This window comes from Armigeres subalbatus, chromosome 2 (genome assembly GCF_024139115.2).
Source record: "Armigeres subalbatus isolate Guangzhou_Male chromosome 2, GZ_Asu_2, whole genome shotgun sequence".
NCBI lineage: Eukaryota > Metazoa > Arthropoda > Insecta > Diptera > Culicidae > Armigeres > Armigeres subalbatus.
The window spans coordinates 350,824,421-350,847,160 of NC_085140.1; the positions used below are offsets into that span (position 1 = coordinate 350,824,421).

At 39.3% G+C, this 22,740-nt stretch overlaps 1 protein-coding gene across 5 annotated transcripts in view; it reads right to left on the reverse strand.

The window, feature by feature from the left end:
- Nucleotides 1-9,278: 9,278 nt before the first annotated feature.
- LOC134217084 (uncharacterized) overlaps nucleotides 9,279-22,740 on the reverse strand; it is a 59,154-nt gene continuing 45,692 nt past the window's right edge. For 4 of the 5 annotated variants that reach the window (XM_062695848.1, XM_062695847.1, XM_062695849.1 and 1 more), the window contains 2 exons: nucleotides 9,636-10,705; nucleotides 9,279-9,571 (listed from right to left, as the gene is read on the reverse strand). In XM_062695848.1, the coding sequence (XP_062551832.1) occupies nucleotides 9,431-9,571; nucleotides 9,636-10,705 (1,211 nt within the window). In that variant the 3' untranslated portion in view covers nucleotides 9,279-9,430. The remainder of the gene's footprint in view (nucleotides 9,572-9,635; nucleotides 10,706-22,740) is intronic. The other variant, XM_062695851.1, reaches the window with a different exon arrangement.

Here is a 22,740-nt window from a genome sequence, read left to right on the forward strand (position 1 = left end):
GATAACGACCACCCTATCGAAATTTTTGTCCGAAGAAGCAATATTTTATTATAAACAACTTCACTGAAGACACCAAGTGTCTAAATAGAAAGAAAAACGGAGGAAAATAGTTTTTTTCCTGCTAAATAACTGAATCGGACCATTGTGCAATGGCAGCTGTCCCTTGCTATTAATCTACACTGTACCCTGCCCATATTCGCTTCTATGAGCCTCCCGTTTTTCATCATCACACAGACGTTCCTAAGCGATGTTGCTCATGTGGTCACTGTTATGGGCCGTGTTGATGAAAACAAGGATTTGTATAACAGCCCACCCCCATCATTATAAGCACTTAGTATTGTCAAACTACCATCACTAATATCAACATCACTCTTTTCTTCTTTTTTACCTTTACAAAAGTATATAAGTTTTTCTGCCACTACGAATCATTTCACTCAGTGTAAGCAATGAAATCACGCATCATATTCATTACGTTAATGTTAACATAGTCATCATGATCACCGAAAATTATTGCGGTCACTATCACCGTATCGTTCTTTCTTCACATTCTCAACTTCTCCACTATCTTAACTCCCTTAAGCAGGAAACCAGCCTCAGAAACGAGTCACCTAAAAATCACCAAACGGACGGTCAACACCAAATTACTAAATCGTCGGCACCATCTTTGTTCATAATTCCGTTCAACCTTTCCAAATTCACGTCACGACTTATACTATTTTCACACTAGGGGCTTGTAACATATTATTCGGCTATCTTGATGAGCTTTCTTTTGTCGATAATTTGAATAACATGTTATTCAGGCCGTAGTGCAAACATAGTATTAATATATAAGTCACTGCTTACGATTTTGTTGAACATATATTGCAGTCGTGTGTTTAATGATGAGTCGATTCACTTAATTCACTTCACCCATGACTGCCAACACCGCTACATCAATTTTAACATCAACTATATTTTGCACTTCTCAGTAACCATCCTAAACAACACTTCAGCATAATTTTCCACCTATTTCCTAAATCATTTTTTAGGTTATTGTTTTGATATAATATACACACACACTCACAGAAACATATATACGTTTATCACAAATGTGCATATATATAAACAAAGTACGGTTATCATTTACAAAGTAAACACATATGATAAATACATTTACGCAATGGAATAAAAATATGATGAATTTATAAGTTATTTTCACTTACCACGTATGTATTCTTTCTATCTACTTACCACTTATTAGCTTTAATAAGTGTTTACCAGATTTCAGATTCTTCCGATTCCTGACGATATTAGTAGGATCATGCTGCATTTGGTGTTGGCTCGGTCTTCTTAATTTCGAAGCTCCATCATAATTTATTATAGTTGAGATCGGGTTAGATAGTGAGGAAAATAATGAAAAGAATGGATATTAGTAAATGTCATTTTATTATTTATGAGGTTCTTTTAAATGGGATTCTCAAATTAGTGTAGTGCTATATTTAATATCAGTCGGATTTAATTAAGTAGCTTGTTTTTACTAATTTCAGTTAGAGATTTATATAATAAGTGATTAATTTGGTTTCAGCATAGCTGGGCCTTTCGACGATAATATCGATTTATTGAATAATTTTTCCTCAATGTGGTCCACGTTGTCTTGTAACTGATCTAGCAGGAAATAATGAGCACTCCATTTTATAACTTATTTTTAACATAAACGTTGACTACGATAAAATTATGAGAAGTCTCTTCTAAAGTAACTCTCTAGTACAGGATGCTAGACTTGGATCAGCTAAATAGTATCTTCAAAACTATGTCGCATAGGACATTAAGCTACGGAGCCAATGTTGAAATACATTCAAATGAATTATAGATTGTTGTGAAAGGAGGTGTCTGTATCTATTATCTATTTTGACATTATTCAGTTACAACACAATAGGAGGCTAAGCACAATTGACTGACTATTAAAAGGCTCTTTATTCAATAAATTCAGTCGAATTATACCACACCTCCCTTAGCTTCTATCCGCGACATGTAGCACGCACCCTGTCGGTCATTGAGGAAACCGAATAGGAGTATACGAACTTACAATTCAATTCCCATAATCTACACCACTTTCTTCATGTGTATTTAAATAGATTCCAACCCCCAGTTCGTAGACTCCTACCAGCACAGATTATAATTCTCCTAGAATATATCAATATTTGTGGAGAATTATAATCCAAAGCCCAGGGAGCTTAGTGTTCATTAAGCACTTCCACATTTATTAACTGCGAGATTTCTAAGCCAAGTTACCATTTTTGCATTCGTATATCATGATGCTAACACGATGATACTTTTATGCCCAGGGAAGTCGAGACAATTTCCAATCCGAAAACTGCCTAGACCGGCACCGGGAATCGAACCCAGCCACCTTCAGCATGGTCTTGCTTTGTAGCCACGCGTCTTACCGCACGGCTAAGGAGGGCCCTGATAGGGTGATTATGGACCTGAATGGCGATGTGGCAGACAGCGGTGGCGGTATGGTAACCTAAGAGCACGCGCGCAGGACATGCGACTTCCGGCTCCGAATCTCCAGGAAATCCAGGAGGAGATTGGCTGGCTAAAAAAACAAAGCCCCTCGAGATGACTAACTACCAGGAGAGCTGTTTAAGCGCTGCACTGGGTAACTGCCAAGGTTTGGGAGGATGATTTTGCTGAACTCTCCCAAATTTTATGCCGCCGACTAACACCAATTGCAAAATAGTTTGTGGGGCAATACCAGGCGGGGTTTATGGGTGAACGCTCTACCACAGATCAGGTGTTCGCCGTAAGTCAGGTATTGCAGAAATGCCGCGAATACAACGTGCCCAAACATCATCTATTTATCGACTTCAAAGCCGCATATGATACAATGCACGAAAACGGATCCGGCAGCTAATGCACGAAAACGGATTTCCGGATAAACTGATACGGTTGATCAAGGCGACGATGGATCGAGTGATGTGCGTAGTTCGAGTTTCAGGGGCATTCTCGAGTCCCTTCGAAACGCGCAGATGGTTACGGTAAGGTGATGGTCTTTCATATCTGCTATTCAACATCGCCTTGGAAGGGGTCATACGAAGAGCAGGGATCGACACGAGTGGTACAATTTTTACCGTCCAGTTATTTGGTTTCGCCGACGGCATAGATATGATGGCACGCCTGAATACTGCCGTCGACCTGAATGCCAAGCACCAAGCCTGGGGCAACAGTCGCTGCAATCAAAATGGAACCATTTGGAGCAACGACATGGACGAAGGGCACTATACGATCCTGAGCCCGGACTCCCCCACTCGGCTGAGTTGGTCCGGCGCCCAATCCACAATCGATCTATACATCACAAACATGAACGACCATATCTCCCAGTCGTCTACCATCCAGTGTTGGTAAAAACTCAAATTCTCAAATCTCATCCACGATTCAAATCATGCACGAGGCAAACCCCACCCGACTCAAGGCCCAGAGAATCATTACATGATTTTTGCGTATTCTTCTTTGTTAAATTCATCGGGATATCTTTCTTCACTTAAAACAATAGATAATAAATCCATACGTAAACATAAAATACGCTTCGATTGGGTTTTGACAGGTTTTGGAGCGAAATCATTTTTCGGCGAATGAGCGAAACGGTGCGATTCTGCGTGAAAAACTCATGCGCGATGCTCTCCCTGCAGAATCGCAAGCGAGTCAGCTCGCGCATGAGGTTTCGGTGAGTGAGATTTGAGCATGATTCTACCAACACTGCTACCATCTACCCCGGTCGTCTACCAAGAGCTCAGCTCGGATCACTACCCGGTGGTGGCGGAAGTGGGCTCCTCGGTCAATCGGCATTAGCAGTTCCGGAGAAACTACCACCGAGTCGACTTGGGCTGGTTTCAAAGGTGCGTGGACAACAACGTCGACTACGAGGCGTGGCCGGAAACGCCTAAAGCAATCGATCGGCAGCTACGTTCCATCGAGGAGGCGTTTTCGGTAGCCCGGGAACAACATGTACCGACAGATAGCCAGGTAAGCAACTCCTTAAACATCGATACACTCACCAAAAATTTGTTCCGATTGCGGAATGTCACCCGCAGGCAGTTTCAGCGTACTGGACTGCCTGAGTTTAAGGCACGCTGCAATCGAATCTCAAACATGATCAAGGCCAGAATGGTGGACCTCAAAAATAAGGGTTTCTCGAATAAGATCCGCACTCTCCCAGATTATGCAAAGCCGTTCTGGAAAATGACAAAAATACAAAAATCCAAGCCTCGGCCCATTCCAACTTTGATCCCACTAGACAATAATGGCTCTAAGAATCGCTTGATAACTCCTGCAGAGAAGGTCGCTGAAATAGGTCGTCACTTCGTCAGCTTACACAATCTTGGGCAGAACATCGTCAGTTCACACGAAGCAGCCGTTAACGAGCATGCTAACAACATCCATTTGATTCCTAACGACTTCTCGGAGGAGTTGGAGATCTCAGCTGGCGAATTGACGGCCTATATCAAATCATCGAAGAACATGAAGGCCCCAGGTTTCGACAGCATCCTGAATCTCGAGCTCAAACACATGAGTGCTCCGTTCTTTGAGCACCTCTCGCTGATTAGAAAAAAAATGATAGGGAACAAAAACTTACAAACTACAGTTTTGTTTATAATTAGGGCATCTTTAGTTATGTTACAATTGTAGTTATACTTTTTCTTCGAAATACAGATTTTACAACTGTCAAAAATATGAAACGGGATATGCATCTTCAGTAGCAGTTATAAACGACACATGTTTTATATCGGAAAACAAAAACATAATAATCCGAGGCTAACTAAAATGTCAAACTGCTGTGATGTCGATGAAACTGAATTTTTTGAAGTTGATAAAGTGACTTCTTTTGTTTTGAACAAAATAAAACTCGAGTAAATTCTGTTGCAAATTCGTGCAAAAATAAAACTGAACAGTATTCCAGTTATAATTTTTCTCACGAAACTGTTCGAATTTTTAAAACTACAACGTCTGTTGAAGATGGCATTTTTACAGTTTTAATTTCATTTCCTAACTCCCATACAATTTATAACTCTACTAAAGATGCCCTTAGAAGAAAGATGAATATAATGAAACTGTATGGTGCAGCAAGTGTCTTTTTCATTACTGTTTCCGGTGCTGGGCAAGCGGTAGATCACTATGGCTTCTATACCGTGGTAAGTATCTAAAGCGTTAGAGCATCATTACTGGGCGCGAGTATTTTAATCACCCTCGCCTCGCTTTCATTTTAGATTAGTCACTCTTTTTCGCATCGGTTCTGTTATTGTCGGTGTAGCACCAACTTAGAATTCGGAAGTCGGGACTTCCGAACCAAAGTTTCTTCCGAAGTTTTATCTGACAAAATAATGGATGCGTTGTTTAGCGCATCTTTAGGCGAATCCAGCGCTCTACTTCCGAAGTTGGGAAAGTTGCCTGTATCTGGAGAAAAATCCAACTTCGGTATAAAAAGCGTTCTAATTTTGTTCCGGTTAGACAATATCATTTAGCAGCGCGTTGAGTAGTCACCGGTAAAGTGTCAAGTAATAACTTAAACGGCTTATACTTACCACCGGTAATCTTGCTCTTATACAGTAGACGTTAGATAACTGCAAGTCATTTAACTGCAATGCTTTTTAACTGCAATTCGATAGTTGCAACAGTTTTGCAGTTATCGGACCGCTAAACTTCAAACTGGTGTTAATCTCAATGACAGCTGCATTGCGCTGCACATTTAGATGCACTTTTATTGCATCTGACGTCGATTGACAACTGTTTGACGTCTAGAATGCGTTGCAGTTATCGAACGGCATTTGTTAACAGAAAAATAAACATTTTGCAGTTATCGAACGGCATTTGTTAACAGAAAAATAAACATTTTGCAGTTATCGAACGGCTATTGTACTACAAAAGTTCAATGTACATAATGGACGCAGTGGTTCATCCCTAACAAAAAAATATCATCATAATACCTGATGATGTTGATGCGAGAGAAATCTTTAAAGTACCTTTAAGCGGGTTCTTGATTTCCATCTCCGAAACAATTCGGAACATTTTTGGTAACATGTATCCTTGTTTCTTTACAGAAATGAAGCTTATGATAAAACACTGCTGCTTGCTGTTTGCTGATTCAAGATCGTTCAGTGGTTATCATTGGTCAATATCACCAACGGGATATAATAAGAACTGATGCAGGATTTTTTTTCCTATCTTTTCGGCGTACTTTTTCTAATAAAACTGACAGTCTTTTGTAAATTACATTTTTCACAGGTTTATATCTATATGTATGTGTTCAAGAATAACTTCGATCCACTCATGAAATTGAGTTTTTATGTCGGGCAGCCTGCGGTTGGAACGCGGTTGAGTTATTAACGTTGCGGACGGGAATAGGGGGTGCGCCCAAATGGTCCCGCTCCCTACTTGTCTTTGTGGATTTTTAAAAGATGCAGAGGATTATTCTAGTGAGAAAATGTATGCTACTAAAAACTCTCTATCTGCGTTAGGGTGGTCGGTATTGGCCATTTTTGACAAATACCGGTATTCGGTATTTGGTGGAGTCAATACCGGTAATACCGGTAGAATACCGGTTTTTGTGAAAATTTCAAGTATTAAAAGAAAAACTTGTCCAAATCACAAATGGATGAAAAACAATATTTGTTGACAAACTCCAAATGTTAAAGTCATTGCATGTTGAGCTGGGCAAAGCGAAACTTAGGTAGACATTACATACCGCATTGGATTTTGTCCAAGACGGTCTAAAATCAGTGTCAAATACTTGACCTTAATACTTTCCAATTAATAGTAAGAGAATTCCTTACGGAATGCTTGCAAGGATCCTGTCGTCAACGTATTTGCCACCAGCAACGCAAGTGTTTTGTTAGCTACAGTCTCTTCTCAAGTTGTTCTTTAACCGATAAAAACCAGAAAAATTATTCATAGAGGAATCTTCTTCGTACCGATCGTCAGGTATGGTCGTTGTATCAGTTTCAACGATTGCATCAGGAATTATTAGATGCTTCAAGATCCTGTCCGCTTGCTTAATCAAAGTAGCTCTGGATACCTCGCAGAAAATGCCAAAATTGTTTCTGATTAATTGCTTCGAGGCAGAATTATTCAAAAAAGCAAAAAGATCGGCGTATTTGGATAGTATCTCTTGGCTTCATTTTAAGTGGCTAACTGGCTAAGTGGCAGAAATTTCTGTGGCTTGATTTGACATTGTACTGCACATAAAAAAATCTACTCTGCTTATTTTGGTCGTAACAAAAAATAAACGCCAGATAGCCGCCTAAGGAAAATATACCTGCGGAAAAGTTTCTTTGATATTTTTGAAAATTTGGCTGCGACGTGATGGATTGTGGCTTTTTGTACTGCTGAGAAATTTTCACATCTATGAGAGCCTTGGATTTTTTTTACAAAAGTTGTCATTTTGTTGCAAAGCATTATAATTGTTCCAAAATAAATTGGAATGCCACGTCGGCTTCATATAGAGTGCAGAACTTACAGAGCAGTGGTTCCAAAGCAGCTTGAGCAGGTTCGAGGGTTTGAATTATTTCATCAACCGCTAAACATTCACCACTGAAGTTGAATATGGATTAAAGCTTCAACTCATGGATCCGTTTAAGCATAGGTAGATAACATGTTATTAAAGCGTGCCTTGGCATCAGCCACTAATTCAAACTCTTTTCTGAATTCAGAACAGAAAATCGTTTTTCACAGTTTATCTCCGGAAAAGAACTACTACGGCCCGTACCTTTTTCACAATTTCATGCATTGAGGGAAAATTTGCGTTGATGTCAACAATGTTCATTGAATAAAAAGTCATTCGCAGTTTGACAGATGGGTAAGAGAATGTAGCAACAGGAATGATTAATGACGATGTTGATTGATTTTTGTTGTAGCGTGAACGTCGTCAATGATGCTTACTTGGGCCAAGTTACTCATGCGCGCATTTATTCGTTGTATTTCGATGAGTCTTTAGTGTTTGAAACCAAATATTATATATATAAATTCCGCGAAAAAAAAAATCGTTTCGATTCGTAAAATTTTGAATTAAATGGACCTTGATTTCGTATCGTTTCGAAGTCTCGAAAGTAAATCTATGTTCGTTTCGTTTCGTTTCGAATCATCATGGACATTTTAAATTTCGTTTCGTTTCGTCAGGAAAAAGTGTGTTATCGTATACCCTTAGTTACAATCATGCCATGGAATTAAATAAGATAGTACTAACTCATCTTGTGATAAGTGAAAATATGTGATCAATTTCAGAAAACTGTTTCAAAAGTTGTTAGAAACTGGTTGAGCACCATGATTTTGAAATTTCATGTTGGGGTTGAGAATGCACGTGTTAATAAAAGCAATCAGACTTTAATCATTAGAACATTTTTTTGTTAAATATCTTGGCTGTGCATATGCACAGCATATGTTTCGAAATGGACAAATTGATATGAAATTTGCGAAAAAGAATCCACGTGTCTTGGAAGGACTCGAGCCTTTGGCACAGCAGAGTGCGATTGAATTCGCATTCTATACCGTCCCGCCCAGCCCGTTACTGGGGAGCATGGAGTGCGATCCTCTCGTTTAATAAACAATGTGCACTCGCTTGACTGTGGACATACAACAGTAAAGCACATGTGGAGATTGGGCAAATCAAGCATCCGAAAGATATTCAATTTGCAAAAAAGAGAGCTAACCGCGGTGGAGGTTGGTACTCGGATTCTGATGGCTTTTCCGCAAACGTGACCTTTAAGTGGTCTTATTGTGTAGGGGTTATCACGCCTATCTAGAGAGTAGGAGGTTGATGGTTCGAGTCCCTCCAAGACACGTGGATTCTTTTTCGCAAATTTCATATCAATTTGTCCATTTCGAAACATATGCTGTGCATATGCATAGCCAAGATATTTAACAAAAAATGGTTTTCGTACGGCCGAGGTGCCGAATAATATGCAATTAATTGTCATTAGAACATGTATAATTCTGAGACTCACTGTTGGCGAGAGTAGACCTTAAAACTGATTCCTTTATGCTAACACTTGCAAATACAGTCCATTTTCAAGAAGTTTTAGGATGAGATCTTAAGCTTTATTAGTTAAATAATTATATTGTTAACGTTACCTGTCGCGACGTGAAGAAAGGTTTCAAAGGTAAAAAAACGCGATGTGTTGTGATATTGATGTGCTAAATGTTACGCTGCTTTGAACATCTTTGAATGTTGAACGACTCTAATTAAATTACTTTGCAGATCAAATATTTAAGTATGTTCTTTCCAATAAAAATGTGTTCCCTTTCTCTTAAAATAATGGTTTAATTCTCATTTCAATTAGAGCATTGCTCAGTAAACATCTATCAAACCTTTCATGTCGACAGTCGATAGGATATTCAGGGAATTTGCGAGAAATGTCTAGTGAGCAATTTTTGAATGTTCATGTCCTTAACTTTGTCACTATAAATATTTTTCCTTGAACTCGTCAATCTGTTTCATAACAAAAGTCGTCATAACGTCTGCCTTTTGTACCGCCTGATCGTTCGTTACAGACTGCATATCTTGCAGCGCTCGCCCTGTCCATTGGTTGGGATAATTGACCTGTTGAAGAAAACGTCGGATAATGTTTGGTGCCTCCTTTCCGATATAAAACACTGAATCTTACCTTATGCCTCGCAATGGATCGCAAAATCAAGATCAGGATATAGAAGGTGAAGTACACGGTGAAGTACAGCGGGACGTACCACAGTGTTCGACTGAGATAATAGTAACTGTAGTTCTTCACACGGGCTGTTCCTGTGTTGGCTGGGGGCGGAGGTGCCGGAGTCGTCGTTATCAGCTCGATGTGATGATGATCGTGATCGTGGTCGAAAATATATTCGTGATCGTGGAAATAGTGATCATGATCATGATCGTGATAATGATCGTGGTCGTGATCATGATCATGATCGTGTGGATAATAGCTTTCGTAGCCATGGTAATCGAACGGAATTTCCTTCGGCGCGCTTGGTGGTGATGGTGGAGGCTGTGGTGGTGAGGGCATCATTGCGTTCATGCTTGCCATCATTGGTGGTGGTTTCGGCGGTGATGGTGGCAGGTAGGAAGGGTACGGAGAATCCGGTCCGATTGGTATCGCTCCGATCATGTCTGCAGAGTCTGAGGGGGGTGCCGAATCTCCGGGAGAGGGAGGTAAGTAGCTGTCGCTTGGTCCGGCAGGTGGTGGAAGGTAGCTCGAAATTCCGCTGTACTGCATAGTATCTTCAGATGGTGGAGGATGATAGTGGGAGTGAATATTAGGTGGAAATTGGAATAATCCTTCTGGAGGGATGTATTGATTAGATGGTGGGGATGATGCGGGTGGGGCTGAAGGGGGACTAGCGTCATCTGCCGGAGGACTATCGGGTGTTCCTGATGCTGGAGGCAGATAACTTGAGATACCACTGAATCGGATATCGTCACTTTCTTTTGGAGGATAGTGAGAGTGTAAGTTCGGTGCGAACAGATTCAAATCTGACGGAGGAATGTATTGATTAGATGGGGATGGATCTGATGGAGCGGTACCTGGAGCTGTAGATGCTGGTGCTGATGCTGGGGCGGCAGACATGGCTGGACTCGGAGTCGGTGCTACTATCATAGATGGAGGTGATGGAGGAGAAATGGGAGCTGCCATGTCGGCTGGCGCCGAGGAAGATGGAGGAGATGACGGTTTATTTGAGCTCGAATCGTCAAATGTGGCTGGAAAAAATAAGCATTATAAATATTGTTCTTCTGTTGATGTTGATGATTTGAACAAATTTTTTCAACTGTCCAAATAGATCATAAATAAAAATGAACAGAAAAAATATGTCTCTTGAATTTTATTTTCCGGTATGTAGAGCCTCAACATCCCCTAAAAGAGGCTAAATGTTTTCTTTGAGGATTTTGTTTCTCTTTATAGTATCCAGATAATAAAATCTAGTTGGAAGGCGTTGGAATTAGTTTTGTATCATCACAATCACAACCAACAAACGATTCGAGTTCGGCAGTTAGGGTTGATTATAATGGGTCATGGCTACAAATGTCAAGTAGAATTCCATGCCCAAGATATCTTATTACATTTCTTGTAATGGATTTTATGACAATCGACACTATTTCCATACCAAATACGTAGGTTGAAGCTATGATGATGGATGAGCTTGATTGCACTCGAGCATATTTTGGATATGTGATTCGCGTAAGCTCTTAATAGAGATAGGGCGTTTTAGAGAATCTGCACCAATATTAGTAAGCTTCAATTCAAGGAGCATGTGGGGATAATGACTGCCACAGCTTTGTCAACTCTAGGGTTCATTTGCCGTCACGCCTCCAATTTCACTGACGTATACGCACTGAAATCGCTTTATTGCACATTGGTACGTAGCGTTTTAGAGTATGCTGCTCCAGTATGGACTCCGCACCATGTCTCATACATGCTTTCCATCGAACGCGTCCAGAAAAAGTTTGTAAGATTTGCACTGCGGCTGCTTCCCTGGAATGATCGAAACAATTTTCCTTCGTATTCTGAACGGTGCCAATTGATAGGCTTAGAACCACTGTCCACCAGACGGACAAAATTGCAACGATTATTTATCTTTAACGTCATCGAAGGGGACATCGACTGTTCTGAGATCCTTGGGCAGATACCGTTTAACGTTCCCCCAGATGGTTCTGGAACTCAAAATTACTGGCCGTCCCAAATCACCGTACGCATTATGGATACAATAATCCGCTAGACTCCTACATTTAACTCTGTTTCAGATGTTTAAGATTTTAATATCTCCAAAAATGTTTTTAAAAGCCGGATGTACAGAACTGTTTAGTTATAAGATAGGTTAAATTAGGAAATATGTACAGTCTGTACGCTGTAGTATCGAAGACGGTGATAAATAAAATAAAATATTGGAACGTTGTAAACCGGCAACGGAGCAAGAAATTGTAGATTCGAAAGCGAAGGTTAAACGCAACAGCTATACTGCCGCTAACCGCAAGTCGAGCACATCTGCACCATATACAGATGTGCTCGACTTGCGGTTAGCGGCAGTATATATTGAACAACATGTTTTCAAATTCTTTACGTACCGATACCATAATTTGGCTCTATCTGTGGCACATTGGCTAAACCCGAGTAGACGAAAATAGCTCAATAATATCACATATTAATTAGATAGCAAAATGAGATATGGTCATGATTGATATAAGAGATAAAAGATCAGACGACAATATCAATATTTTGCACTAAAATATTATGATAATATCGAGTTATGCTATTTGTAAGAAGTGATCAATATCTTGTGCCATTATTTTATTATTATCATTAGCATATTTTGATATTTAAATGATATATTGGTACAATTTTTGATATTGTTGCTTTAGAGCATTAGTGATTAATTATAGATTTAATCATGATTAATGAATAATGGGTTATTTAATCATTATTCATTAATCATAATCATACAAAAAATACGATTCAATAATTAATCACTAATCGTTAATCATAGATTTTTGCATTTAATCATTAATCACTAATCATATTCATGATTCTTTTGAGTTTATTCATTAATCATTAATTTTAATCATTGCATGCATAGCTTTTATTCATTAATCTTTAATCATAATCATACAATTTTAAAGGTAAAAAAACATAATTTGGTCGAACGGTTACTTGATTATTGATCACTAAGCAAATCATTTAATTTGATTATTCATAATCATTAATCATTAATCATATCGATCGTTAATCATTAATCATACACATATTGTCTCAACATTTAATCACGATCAGTAATCATTAATCATACTTCAAACGTTTTATTCATTAATCATAATCGTTAATCATTGTCAAAAATTAATTTATTCATTAATCATAATCATTATTCATTTTCGAAAATGAATTAATCATTAATCATAATCTTTAATCATAGAGTTGAATGATTTAATCATAACAAATTTAATCATTCATTGGAAGCTTTATTCATTAACGCTCTGTGTTGCTTGTTCTTTTATCTCTTATATCATTCAAGTCCATATCATGTTTTGTTTTTCTGTTCATGGCTTCTGCCCGTGAATTGTGTTCGTTGCCACATAATTTAGAAACTAGTTCAATCTATCATATATGGTTTACCTAGGTAAATGTTCTCTAACATACTAACATATCGCAAGATTAGGCACTACAATAACTCTTAGCTGCATGTATATTTTGATTTGAAATGTTTGTTTCATGTGATCTTGAACTGATTGTACTAATGATAAACTATAATTGCTTCAAATTGTTTTTTTGGAAACTGCATAATTAGACATTAAACAAAAGTCTGTACGACATAATGAAAGATGGAATCCTTTATAAGTATAGAAACCATTAACACAGGTAGGTTTAAGGATGGGCTGGTTTCAAGCCGTGGAGCTGGACTCCAGATTGCCGACCCCGATCGATTTTCCTATCTGGTTACTATTGGAAGGGAGCCCAGTTCTCACAAATTGTGGGATTCTCAACAGAGAAAATGAAAATTTGTTTCGCGTCCAGTCGCGTTTCTCCAGTAAGCAGAGCGATCGGCCGGCCATCGGAATTTTGTTCTACTTTGTGCGGATGAGTTAATCCGATCTGTAAGTTTTATCTTTCTTGCCCAGTTTAATGGATCGTCGCCGTGTGTATATTATAATATCATCACGGTGTGTGCTAAACTTGGATCCTCTTTTCTGGCTGCAACGACTCACCTCCGAAGAACATCGCCTTTTTTTGTCCTTCGGATTTTCGGATCATCCTGTACATCTCCTTGTCCTGATTTTAATCTACATCCAAATTTGAATGTTTCAAAAGTGGTTTGATCTTAGTATCGTTTGTATACTTATTGTGTATTAACATCCCCCCTCTCAATCCCTCCTAATCCTCTCCAGGTGCTTCCTTAGTACTGCCAAAATTTATGACAAGGTTAGAACTGATACTATTACAAAGTTCTCACAAATAAAGATTTTCTTGAGTGGCATCCATTAGCAGAGTTTCTATGCTTCTATGCACACGAATGAATAATAGTTTTACAACAGCTCCACCAATTTATTTTTCGTCAAGGATACTAAGATGATATTTCCAGAAATTGATATAATACCCCTGGTGGATTTAAAAATAGTCTTAATTTCTAGTTGTTGACCTCACATCCCCACTGTGATATTGCTATTTCGCCACTTAGCACTTATTTAGCACTTCCACAGTTAATATGAGGTTTTTAAGTCGAACTATCATATTTGTATTTATATATCATGAAGCTAGCCTAATGGGAATCCGAAAAAGTCTCCAATGTGGAAATTTCTTTACATAGATTCTGTAATTGAAGTGGATTTTCGTTGCGGATTGTTTCACGCGGTATTATTTTCTCACGTTTTACCTTTTTTGTTTACGTAAGGCTATAATAATACTTCAAAAACAACCTTTAATAATGTATGAGAAAGTCAATATTACCACCAGGTGGATTAATGCCCGAGTAGAAGAAAATATCTCAATAATATGAAATGTTGATAAGATGGCAAAATCAGATATGAACATGATTGATATAAGAGATAAAAGATCAGACGACAATATCAATATTTTGCACTAAAATATCATGAGGACATCAAGTTATGCTATCTATCTAAATATATAAAACTCAATGTTTGTATGTTTGTATGTATGTTCCAGCATAACTTCTGAACCCATTTACCGATTTTAACCAAATTTGGAACACACATTCTTTATCTTTTGGAGACGACGATAGGGGTTAGGCATGGTCTTTGGAAAAGGGGGAGGGTGTGGGGGGAGGGGTATTTCTTAGTTATCGATCACGCAGTGCAAACTCTGAACCCCTTGGTCGATTTCAACGAAATTTGAAACACAAATTCTTTATCTTACAGAGGGAACGATAGGGGGGTTAAGCGTGCTCTTTGGAAAAGGAGGAGGGTATGGGGGGAGGGGTATTGCTTAACTATTGATCAACGCAGTTTAAATTCTGAACCCCTTGGCCGATTTCGACCAAATTTGGAACACAATTTCCTTCTCTTAAGAAGGGGACGATCGGGGGTTAAGCATGCTCTTTGGAAAAGGGAAGGGGTGTGGGGGAGGGGTATTTCTTAGTTATCGGTCAGCTCAGTGTAAATTCTGAACCCCTTGGCCGATTTCAACCGAATTTGAAACACAAATCCTTTATCTTACAGAGGGAACGATAGGGAGGTTAAGTATGCTCTTTGAAAAAGGGGAGGGTATGGGGGGAGGGGTATTGCTTAATTATCGATCAACGCAGTGTAAACTCTGAACCCCTTGGCCGATTTTGACCAAATTTGGAACACAAATTCTGGGGGGGGTATTGGGATTGGGTATTGTTGTTCATCGGAATAATTGTATGCCCAGTGAAAAGCAATGATTAATGTGATTCCTTCAGAATGGTGGATGTGATTGCTTCTTCAAAAGTAGGCATTTGCCCGGAATAAGGCAACGGCGGGTGCGATCCCTTCTTTAAAAATATGCGTTGCCCGAATATGGCATCGATGAATGTTTTTCCTTTAGAAATAGACGTTTTCCCGGAATAAGACCTTTCAAACCCACGATCCCTTCTTCAAAATCAGTCAATGTTTCCAAAAGCCTTCTTTTAATCAAATGATAAAGTATGAATAAGTAAACACAACTACCCTGTTGATCAATTGGTTTTATCATTTTCCGATTGTAAAAGAAAACTGCAAACCAAACTGGCAATTCCGAGCAAGGCCGGGTACATAAAGCTAGTTTGTAATAAGTGATCGATATCAAGTGCCATTAGTTTGTTCTCATCCATAGCATATCTTGATATTTAAATGATATTTTGGTGCAAATTTTTTATATTGTTGCCTGTTCTTTTATCTCTTGTATCAATCAAGTCCTTATCATGTTTTGTTATTCTGTTCATGGCTTCTGCCCGGGTGGGGTTTTGTCAACCACACGAAAACCGACTTCAGCGCGTTTTATTCTTCTGCAAATGTCAATGAGTTTATGTAAAAGCCTGTGAGATCCTATGAATGTTTATTATTACTAACGAGCTCTCGTTAGTATTAATGAGTATGCGTGATACACCCGTGAGTGTTCGTGAATACCATGGTGTTCGAATGAGTGTCAATGACATACTTTGAGTGCCCGTATGTATGAATGAGTGTCCAAATAAGCCCAATATCTAGAAAAATTGTTTCGCAGATACACCACAATCGATGCTCGCACCTGAGACACCGCAGCAGAAAAGGTAGACCCCTCAGGATGAATTCCCATTATCTGATGAACGAGGCTTCCAAATAAACAATTTCCATCACCAGGAATGCGCTGCAGCCACAGACTAAATTCGCCTATCTGGCAGGGTAGAAGCCGGAAATACGTCATCTTCACAGTATGAACAATAACCACGCACGGAGATTACTTAAGCGGGTAAAACGAATAGATAATGCAACTGAATGAGTTATCCAAGCATGCACTAGCGAACTAGACTGGCTAAATTCATGACTGGTACCTTATGAACCTGTACCAGTGGCGTAGCCAAAAATTGGTCTGGGGGATTTTCTGAACATTTTTTTTTCAAAAAAAAAGTTTGTTCTAAACATTTTGTCTCTGGGGGGGTTTATGCCCAAAACCACCCCCGTGGCTACGCCACTGACCTGTGCTGGTACCCGCTAAATTATATTATGCTGCATGGACCAACCAGTGCATTCCGGACAAAGTTTCTTATAATGAAGTCGCACATTGGGGCTGGCACTGATTCTAGGCCATGCTCGTGGTATTGTTTTGGCAACTTTTATTTTTGATTGGGCTTTAATGTGAGTGTTCAGTTCTAGAGCTTTTGGATCCACTATCCAAGTGATTTACAAACCCCAAACAAGTAACGCGCTCGCGAGTGATTGTGGTATTTATTTATTTATTTATTGATCTATTTATTTATTGATTTATTCATTTATTTATTTATTTTATTTTATTCATCCGGTGACGTGTTTTATTGAAATTGAAGTGAATCATTGAAATTTGAGTGAAACGTTTGATGGAATGGAGAAAAGAGAAGCGTCATGTTTTTTGTGAAATGCAACATATTTGTACAACGCAAAAGGAAGTACCATACTATTACTATGTGTGATATGTGTTTAGGTAGATCAGCGCGTGATGAATATTTTCTGGTGGTGGTGCATTTAGGCCGTTTACGTCACAGAGCTATTGAATTTTATATCAGAAATCGCGAAAATACTTCAAACAACTCTTTGTAAAATGTTTATTATAATTATCTTTAAAAGGCATGGTTTGATTTTTGTATTCGATGAACCTAGAAGAATCGTTCTGCTCACTGAGCAGAAAGTACAAATTTGGTAAATTTAGATTTGTTCAACGGATGATTGTTGATAGATTGAGGTTAAGAAATCGCCTGTAAATTACTTAAAGAATAAACTGTAAATAGTATCGATATTAGCACACTCTTTCTGGCAAGAGTTTAAATAAAATAGGTAAACAACATAGTCTGTGGGTCGAATTGCCAACTTGAGGCAAACCTCCATGACCTACCTTACCCTACCCAACAACCAACTCCGTAGAACTTATGAGGGCGTCGCCAAGTCGGGGGCCTCTCGTTAAGTAAGTTCTACATCAACATTTCCTTTCCTATCCCTAGTTACGGTAAAGATGGGCGTGGCCGGGAGTAGTAATCCTCATGCTTATGCCATTTTTATCTTAGATTGGAATCAAGGGTAATTTCCCACCTTGATTTCCGATAGCAATCTGGTTAAGGATTCCATAAGAAACATGAGTATCACTAGTGTCCAATCTACGAAGTATACCGTAACAACGCTAATGCTAACGCTAACGCTAACGTATGTATGAATGAGTGTCATTAAATATCTTCATGTACTGATGAGTTCCTGTGGCAGGTTCCAAATCGCCAATACGACCCTCTGAAGACCAAGTAAGTTTCAATAAGTGTCCTCGAGCTTCAATGGGTACGTGTGAGTGTTAATAAATTCTTGTGCAAACACGTAAGTTTCCCATGTACGGCAGTGAGCGCTAATGCATACCAGTGAGTGCATATGAGTGGCACTGAGCCCTGAAGAGTTTCCATAAGTATCCATAAGTATCAAAGCTTACTCTTATCTGCACGTGAATATCAAAAATTTTACGTTAGTACTTGTTAGCCATAAGGTGTCATAATGTCTTGTGCCTGTGAGAGCCAATAACTTACCTGCACATCAAATAGTTTTAAAAACTCAACGACGTGTAAAATTTGACTGAAATTTTCAAACAGCTTAAATTTATTTCGATTTAAAAGACAAATAAGATCGATTGAATATTGCGTTCATTTGTATGGTTCAATTATGTGCAAAATCACAACACATTTTTATCTGTGTGAAGTGCGCTCAAACTTTTTTTACGCGGTTGGAACTCATTAATTTCTCGCACTTAAACTTTCACCTGATTTTTAAAATTTCATTGACGCGGAAGGTCTTAAACGACTAAAACCAAACCGTGTAAAAAAACCTGGGTGTATTCAAAAGTATTATACAGATTTTTCAAGGTTTTAATACAGAACTGTGGCATCCACTACTGCACGGGATTATCGCTGAAACAAGGGTTCGCAGAAATCGCTCTCATAGATAACGAACAATGACAAAAGAAAGGTAAAAAGTGTTCCGAATAACAAATTTATCAAACTTGTCTACAAGTGCGAAAAAACAGAATACGATATGCAGCCCCCACAGAGAAGTGATGATTTTCGCTTTGTTTTCTCTCAGTTTTTGTTGGGGATCGCACAGCTGTGAAGAACAAGTTGAAATGCACAATCAGAACCAGTGTTCCCCGCATTTGGAGCTTTTTATAGGAAATTTATTATGAGGTGAAAAGTGACGAATACGCCGTTTTCCAAAAATTTTAGCGATTAGTACTTATTGAGCTCTTTAACAGAAAAATGGAAAACATGTATGATGTAATTTGGCGTATACGTCACTTTTTTAGATTACGGCAGCATAGAGATCGATCATGGGTTGACTACTAATGGAAGATAATATACGGCGGCGTTCTGGGGCTGAAGTTCCCGTCGGACGTCAGATACTTAGTTGGGTTTGATGACGGGTGTAGAGCGAGTTCATCGAGAAGGTTGTACATACGATTTGCGTAATAAGGGATTGCGTAGAAGGAAACGAGCGTTTGCGCATCATAAGACGCAAGTTGCGTTCATCATCGTCGGCATTTATGAGATCGTCTCCAACAGATCGCTAAAGCAACTCGGAGTTATGATCATCGACAAAATCAGCTTCAGCAGCCACGTCGAATACGCCAGTAAACGCGGTTCAAAAGCAACCGCGGCACTTTCAAGAATGATGGTCAACAGCTCGAGGGTCTCCTCCAGTTAAACGCATGTAGCGTTACCGGTTTTGAGCAACGGGGCTTAGTGTGATCTGCAATGGCTACAAACTGGAGAGCACGCCCAAGCTGAGGTGCCTTCGTGCGATCAGTGCATACCACACCGTATCTCGGGACGCAATTTGCGTTATCTCGGGCATGAAGGCCATTGGCTCAGTCGTTTAGGAAGATGAGAAGTGCTTATGGAATGAAAGGAGACAGGAACAAACGAAGTAGCTCCAAGGTTGCAACTCTATCCAGATTGCAACGGGAGCGTTCGTGTCATATCGATAGTATCGAGCTTTCCGGCTATGGTTTCTTTAGATGATACCTGTATAGGTTCGTCCACACGTCGAAAACAGTGTCTCCCACAAAATTTGCTGATCACGGTCATAATACAACCGAATTGGAGTGCTGAACAACCGCTGGGCCTGGTTGCTGTCGGGCCAAGCGCACAATTGCGTGACACCAACGAGCGAGTGAGATTGTTACAAAAAATCTTTTGTGCCGAAAAGTCATACACACATTCATAGTGAGTCAGCGAACCCCACCGGCGATAGCGCACGTGACCCACCAAATCGAATATTTTTCCTGAAATTTAATTACATACGGAAAAATTGTTCTGAGAAAAGAAATTTTTAGAAAACTAGAACCATACATCTGAATTTCTAAACAAATCCTTTCTAATCAAATAGTATTTATTACAAAATAGGCAGAAAAAACAATATACAAGCTTTCTCCAGGAATTCCTTCGACAATTGCTCTTGGCATTCTATCAGGGATTCTTTAGAAACGCCTCCAGCAACTTCTTCGGCAATGTCTTAAGGAAAATTTCTGAAAAATTGCACCGTGGAATTCCTAAAAATATTCCGTGAAAGTTCCGCAGAATTGTCAGTAAACGTTCCTGAGAACTCCGCGAAGTCTTCAAATTTGTTGTGTAAATTCCATAGAATTTTCCGTGAAAGTTTCGAATAATTTCTTGTGAAAATTTCAAAGAATTTATTCAGGAATTTAACCGAAAATTTATACAGAAATTATATCGAAAATGAAATCATCAATAAAATTGTCGGAGGATTTCCTAGATTGATTCCCAAAGAAATCCTGAAAGAATTCTGGTGGAAATTTCAAGATTTTCATTGGGAGATGCTCCAGGAGTTTTTTTGGAAAATTCCTCCTGGAGTTCCTCTGTGAATTCTTCCAGGAGTTCCACCGGCAGTTTCTTCAAGAGTTCCTCCATTCCTCCGAGAATTATTCCGGTAGTTTATCGGCAGTTCCTACGGGGGTTCCTCTGAAAATTCTTACGGGAATTTCTCCAGAATTGGAATTCATTTGGGCTTTTTCAGGAATTTATATTGAAATTCCACCAGAAGCTCCTCCGAGAATTTCTCTGGGAGGCCCTCTGATGATGATGATGATGGTCCAGCTACATAGCTACGTACCCTACAAAGGTTTCAGCTTCCCGTAACACGGTAGATCACTTTGACGTAGTGTGTTGCGGTGTAAGATCTACCCTTCTACCTTCTACCTACCTTGCAGACAGTTGAATGACTCGAATTCCTCTTGTTTGAGGCTAAACTATATGCAGCGGAAACAACTTTTCAAGCATTGAACTGGCTGAACCTAGGCTGAAATCGAGTTAGAGGTTTAAATACGCACTAACTCTTCATGAACTGGTGAAAAATGGTAGTGAGAGGAACACACGGAAGTTCGTATTACTGAACAAATTCTCTTGCTTGAAATGGTCTTGTAGACAGAGCTAAATCCCGGGTTTTAAGAGTTTCGCTGGTGATATTCTAGAAGCAAGACAAGGATGTGGCTAGGGCTCCAATGCATGGCCAAAAAAAGTATTACTATTCTGTTTTCTCAAGAAAGGATTGATTCCTTATTGATAACCCTTATCGCATCTTCAATGGGATTGCTCTCTATGAAGGGTCTAAATAGCGGAACTTGTCATGGTGGTCTTGAGAAAACAAAACAACAACTGTATCGAAACCGATACTGCATTGCTTCTCAATAGCACTGGAGTAATTCGACATGCACTTAAACACTAAGGATACGGGTAACGCTACAATAGATCTAATAATTTGTCGCAGTGGCACACCCGAACAGGAAAAAAAAAAGGTTTCAGCTAGACGAGATTTGTCTATAAGATGAATTCTCCAAGATTTTTTCCAAAATTCTTCTGGTAGTTTCACTGCCAGTTCCTCCGGGGATTCCTTTGAAAAGTTTCGCGGAGTTTCTTCAGAAATTCGTCCGAAAGTGCCTTCGAGAATTCCTCCGAGGGTTTCTTCGGAGATTCCACGGGGAGTTTCTACGAGAATTCCTCCGGGAGTTTCACCGGCAGTTCTTCCGGGTGTTCCTCTGAGGAGGAACTCGCGGAATAATTCCCAGAGTAATTTCTGGAGGAAATTCTGGAGAAATTCCTGGAGAATTATCAGAGGAATTTTTAGGGGAACTGCCGGTGGGACTTCTCGAGGAATTTCTTGCAGAGCTGCAGGAAGAATTTCCGGAAGAAATCCTGGAGGAACTCTCGTAAGAACCCCTGGATGAAGTCTTAAATGAACTTCCGTAAGAATTCCAGGAGGAACTCCTGGAAGAATTCTTAAAGGACCTCCCGGAGGAACTCCCAGAGAAATTTTCCAAGGAACTTCTGGAGGAATTTGTAGATAAATTGCTAAAGAAAGCCTAAATGAATTCCTGAAAGAAAGCCTGAATGAATTCCCGGAGGAACTACTGGTGGAACTCCCGGAGGAATTTTCAGAGGAACATCCGGTGGAATACCCGGAGTTGAATTTCTAGAGGAACTTCCGAAATCCCATTTCCCGTGAAATTCCTGCCAAATATCCTCCAGGAATTTCCTGTGAAGTTCCTGGAGGGATTCCCGGAAGAACTCTTAGAAAAACTTGTGGAGGAGCTCCTGAAGTAATTCTTGGAGAAGTTCCTAAAGGACTTTCCGAAGAAATATCTGAAGGAATTCCCGGAAAAATACCAGGATGCACAATTGCAGAAATTCCCAGATCAAATTTTGAAAGTATTTCCTGATGAATTGCTGAAGAAAATACCGGATGAATTCCCGAGGGTTTGCACTGAAGAAATTCCTGGAAGAAAATGTCTTGAAAGACATCCTGGAGGAACTCTCAAAATAATTTCCGAATTAAATTCTGGAGTTAATCCCGAGTGAAGTCCGGTAAGAACTCTAGGAAAATTCCGCGGAAAAATCACCGGAGAAATTCCCGAAAGAATTCCTGGAGAAGTACCTGAAGGAATTCCCGAAAAATACCTGTAAGATTTTCAGGGAAATACAAATTCCGGGAGAAATTCCTAAAGATATTTCTAGAGGAGTTTTTGAAGGATATTCTGAAGTAATTGCGAAAAGAATCCCAGAATAAAATTTTAGAGG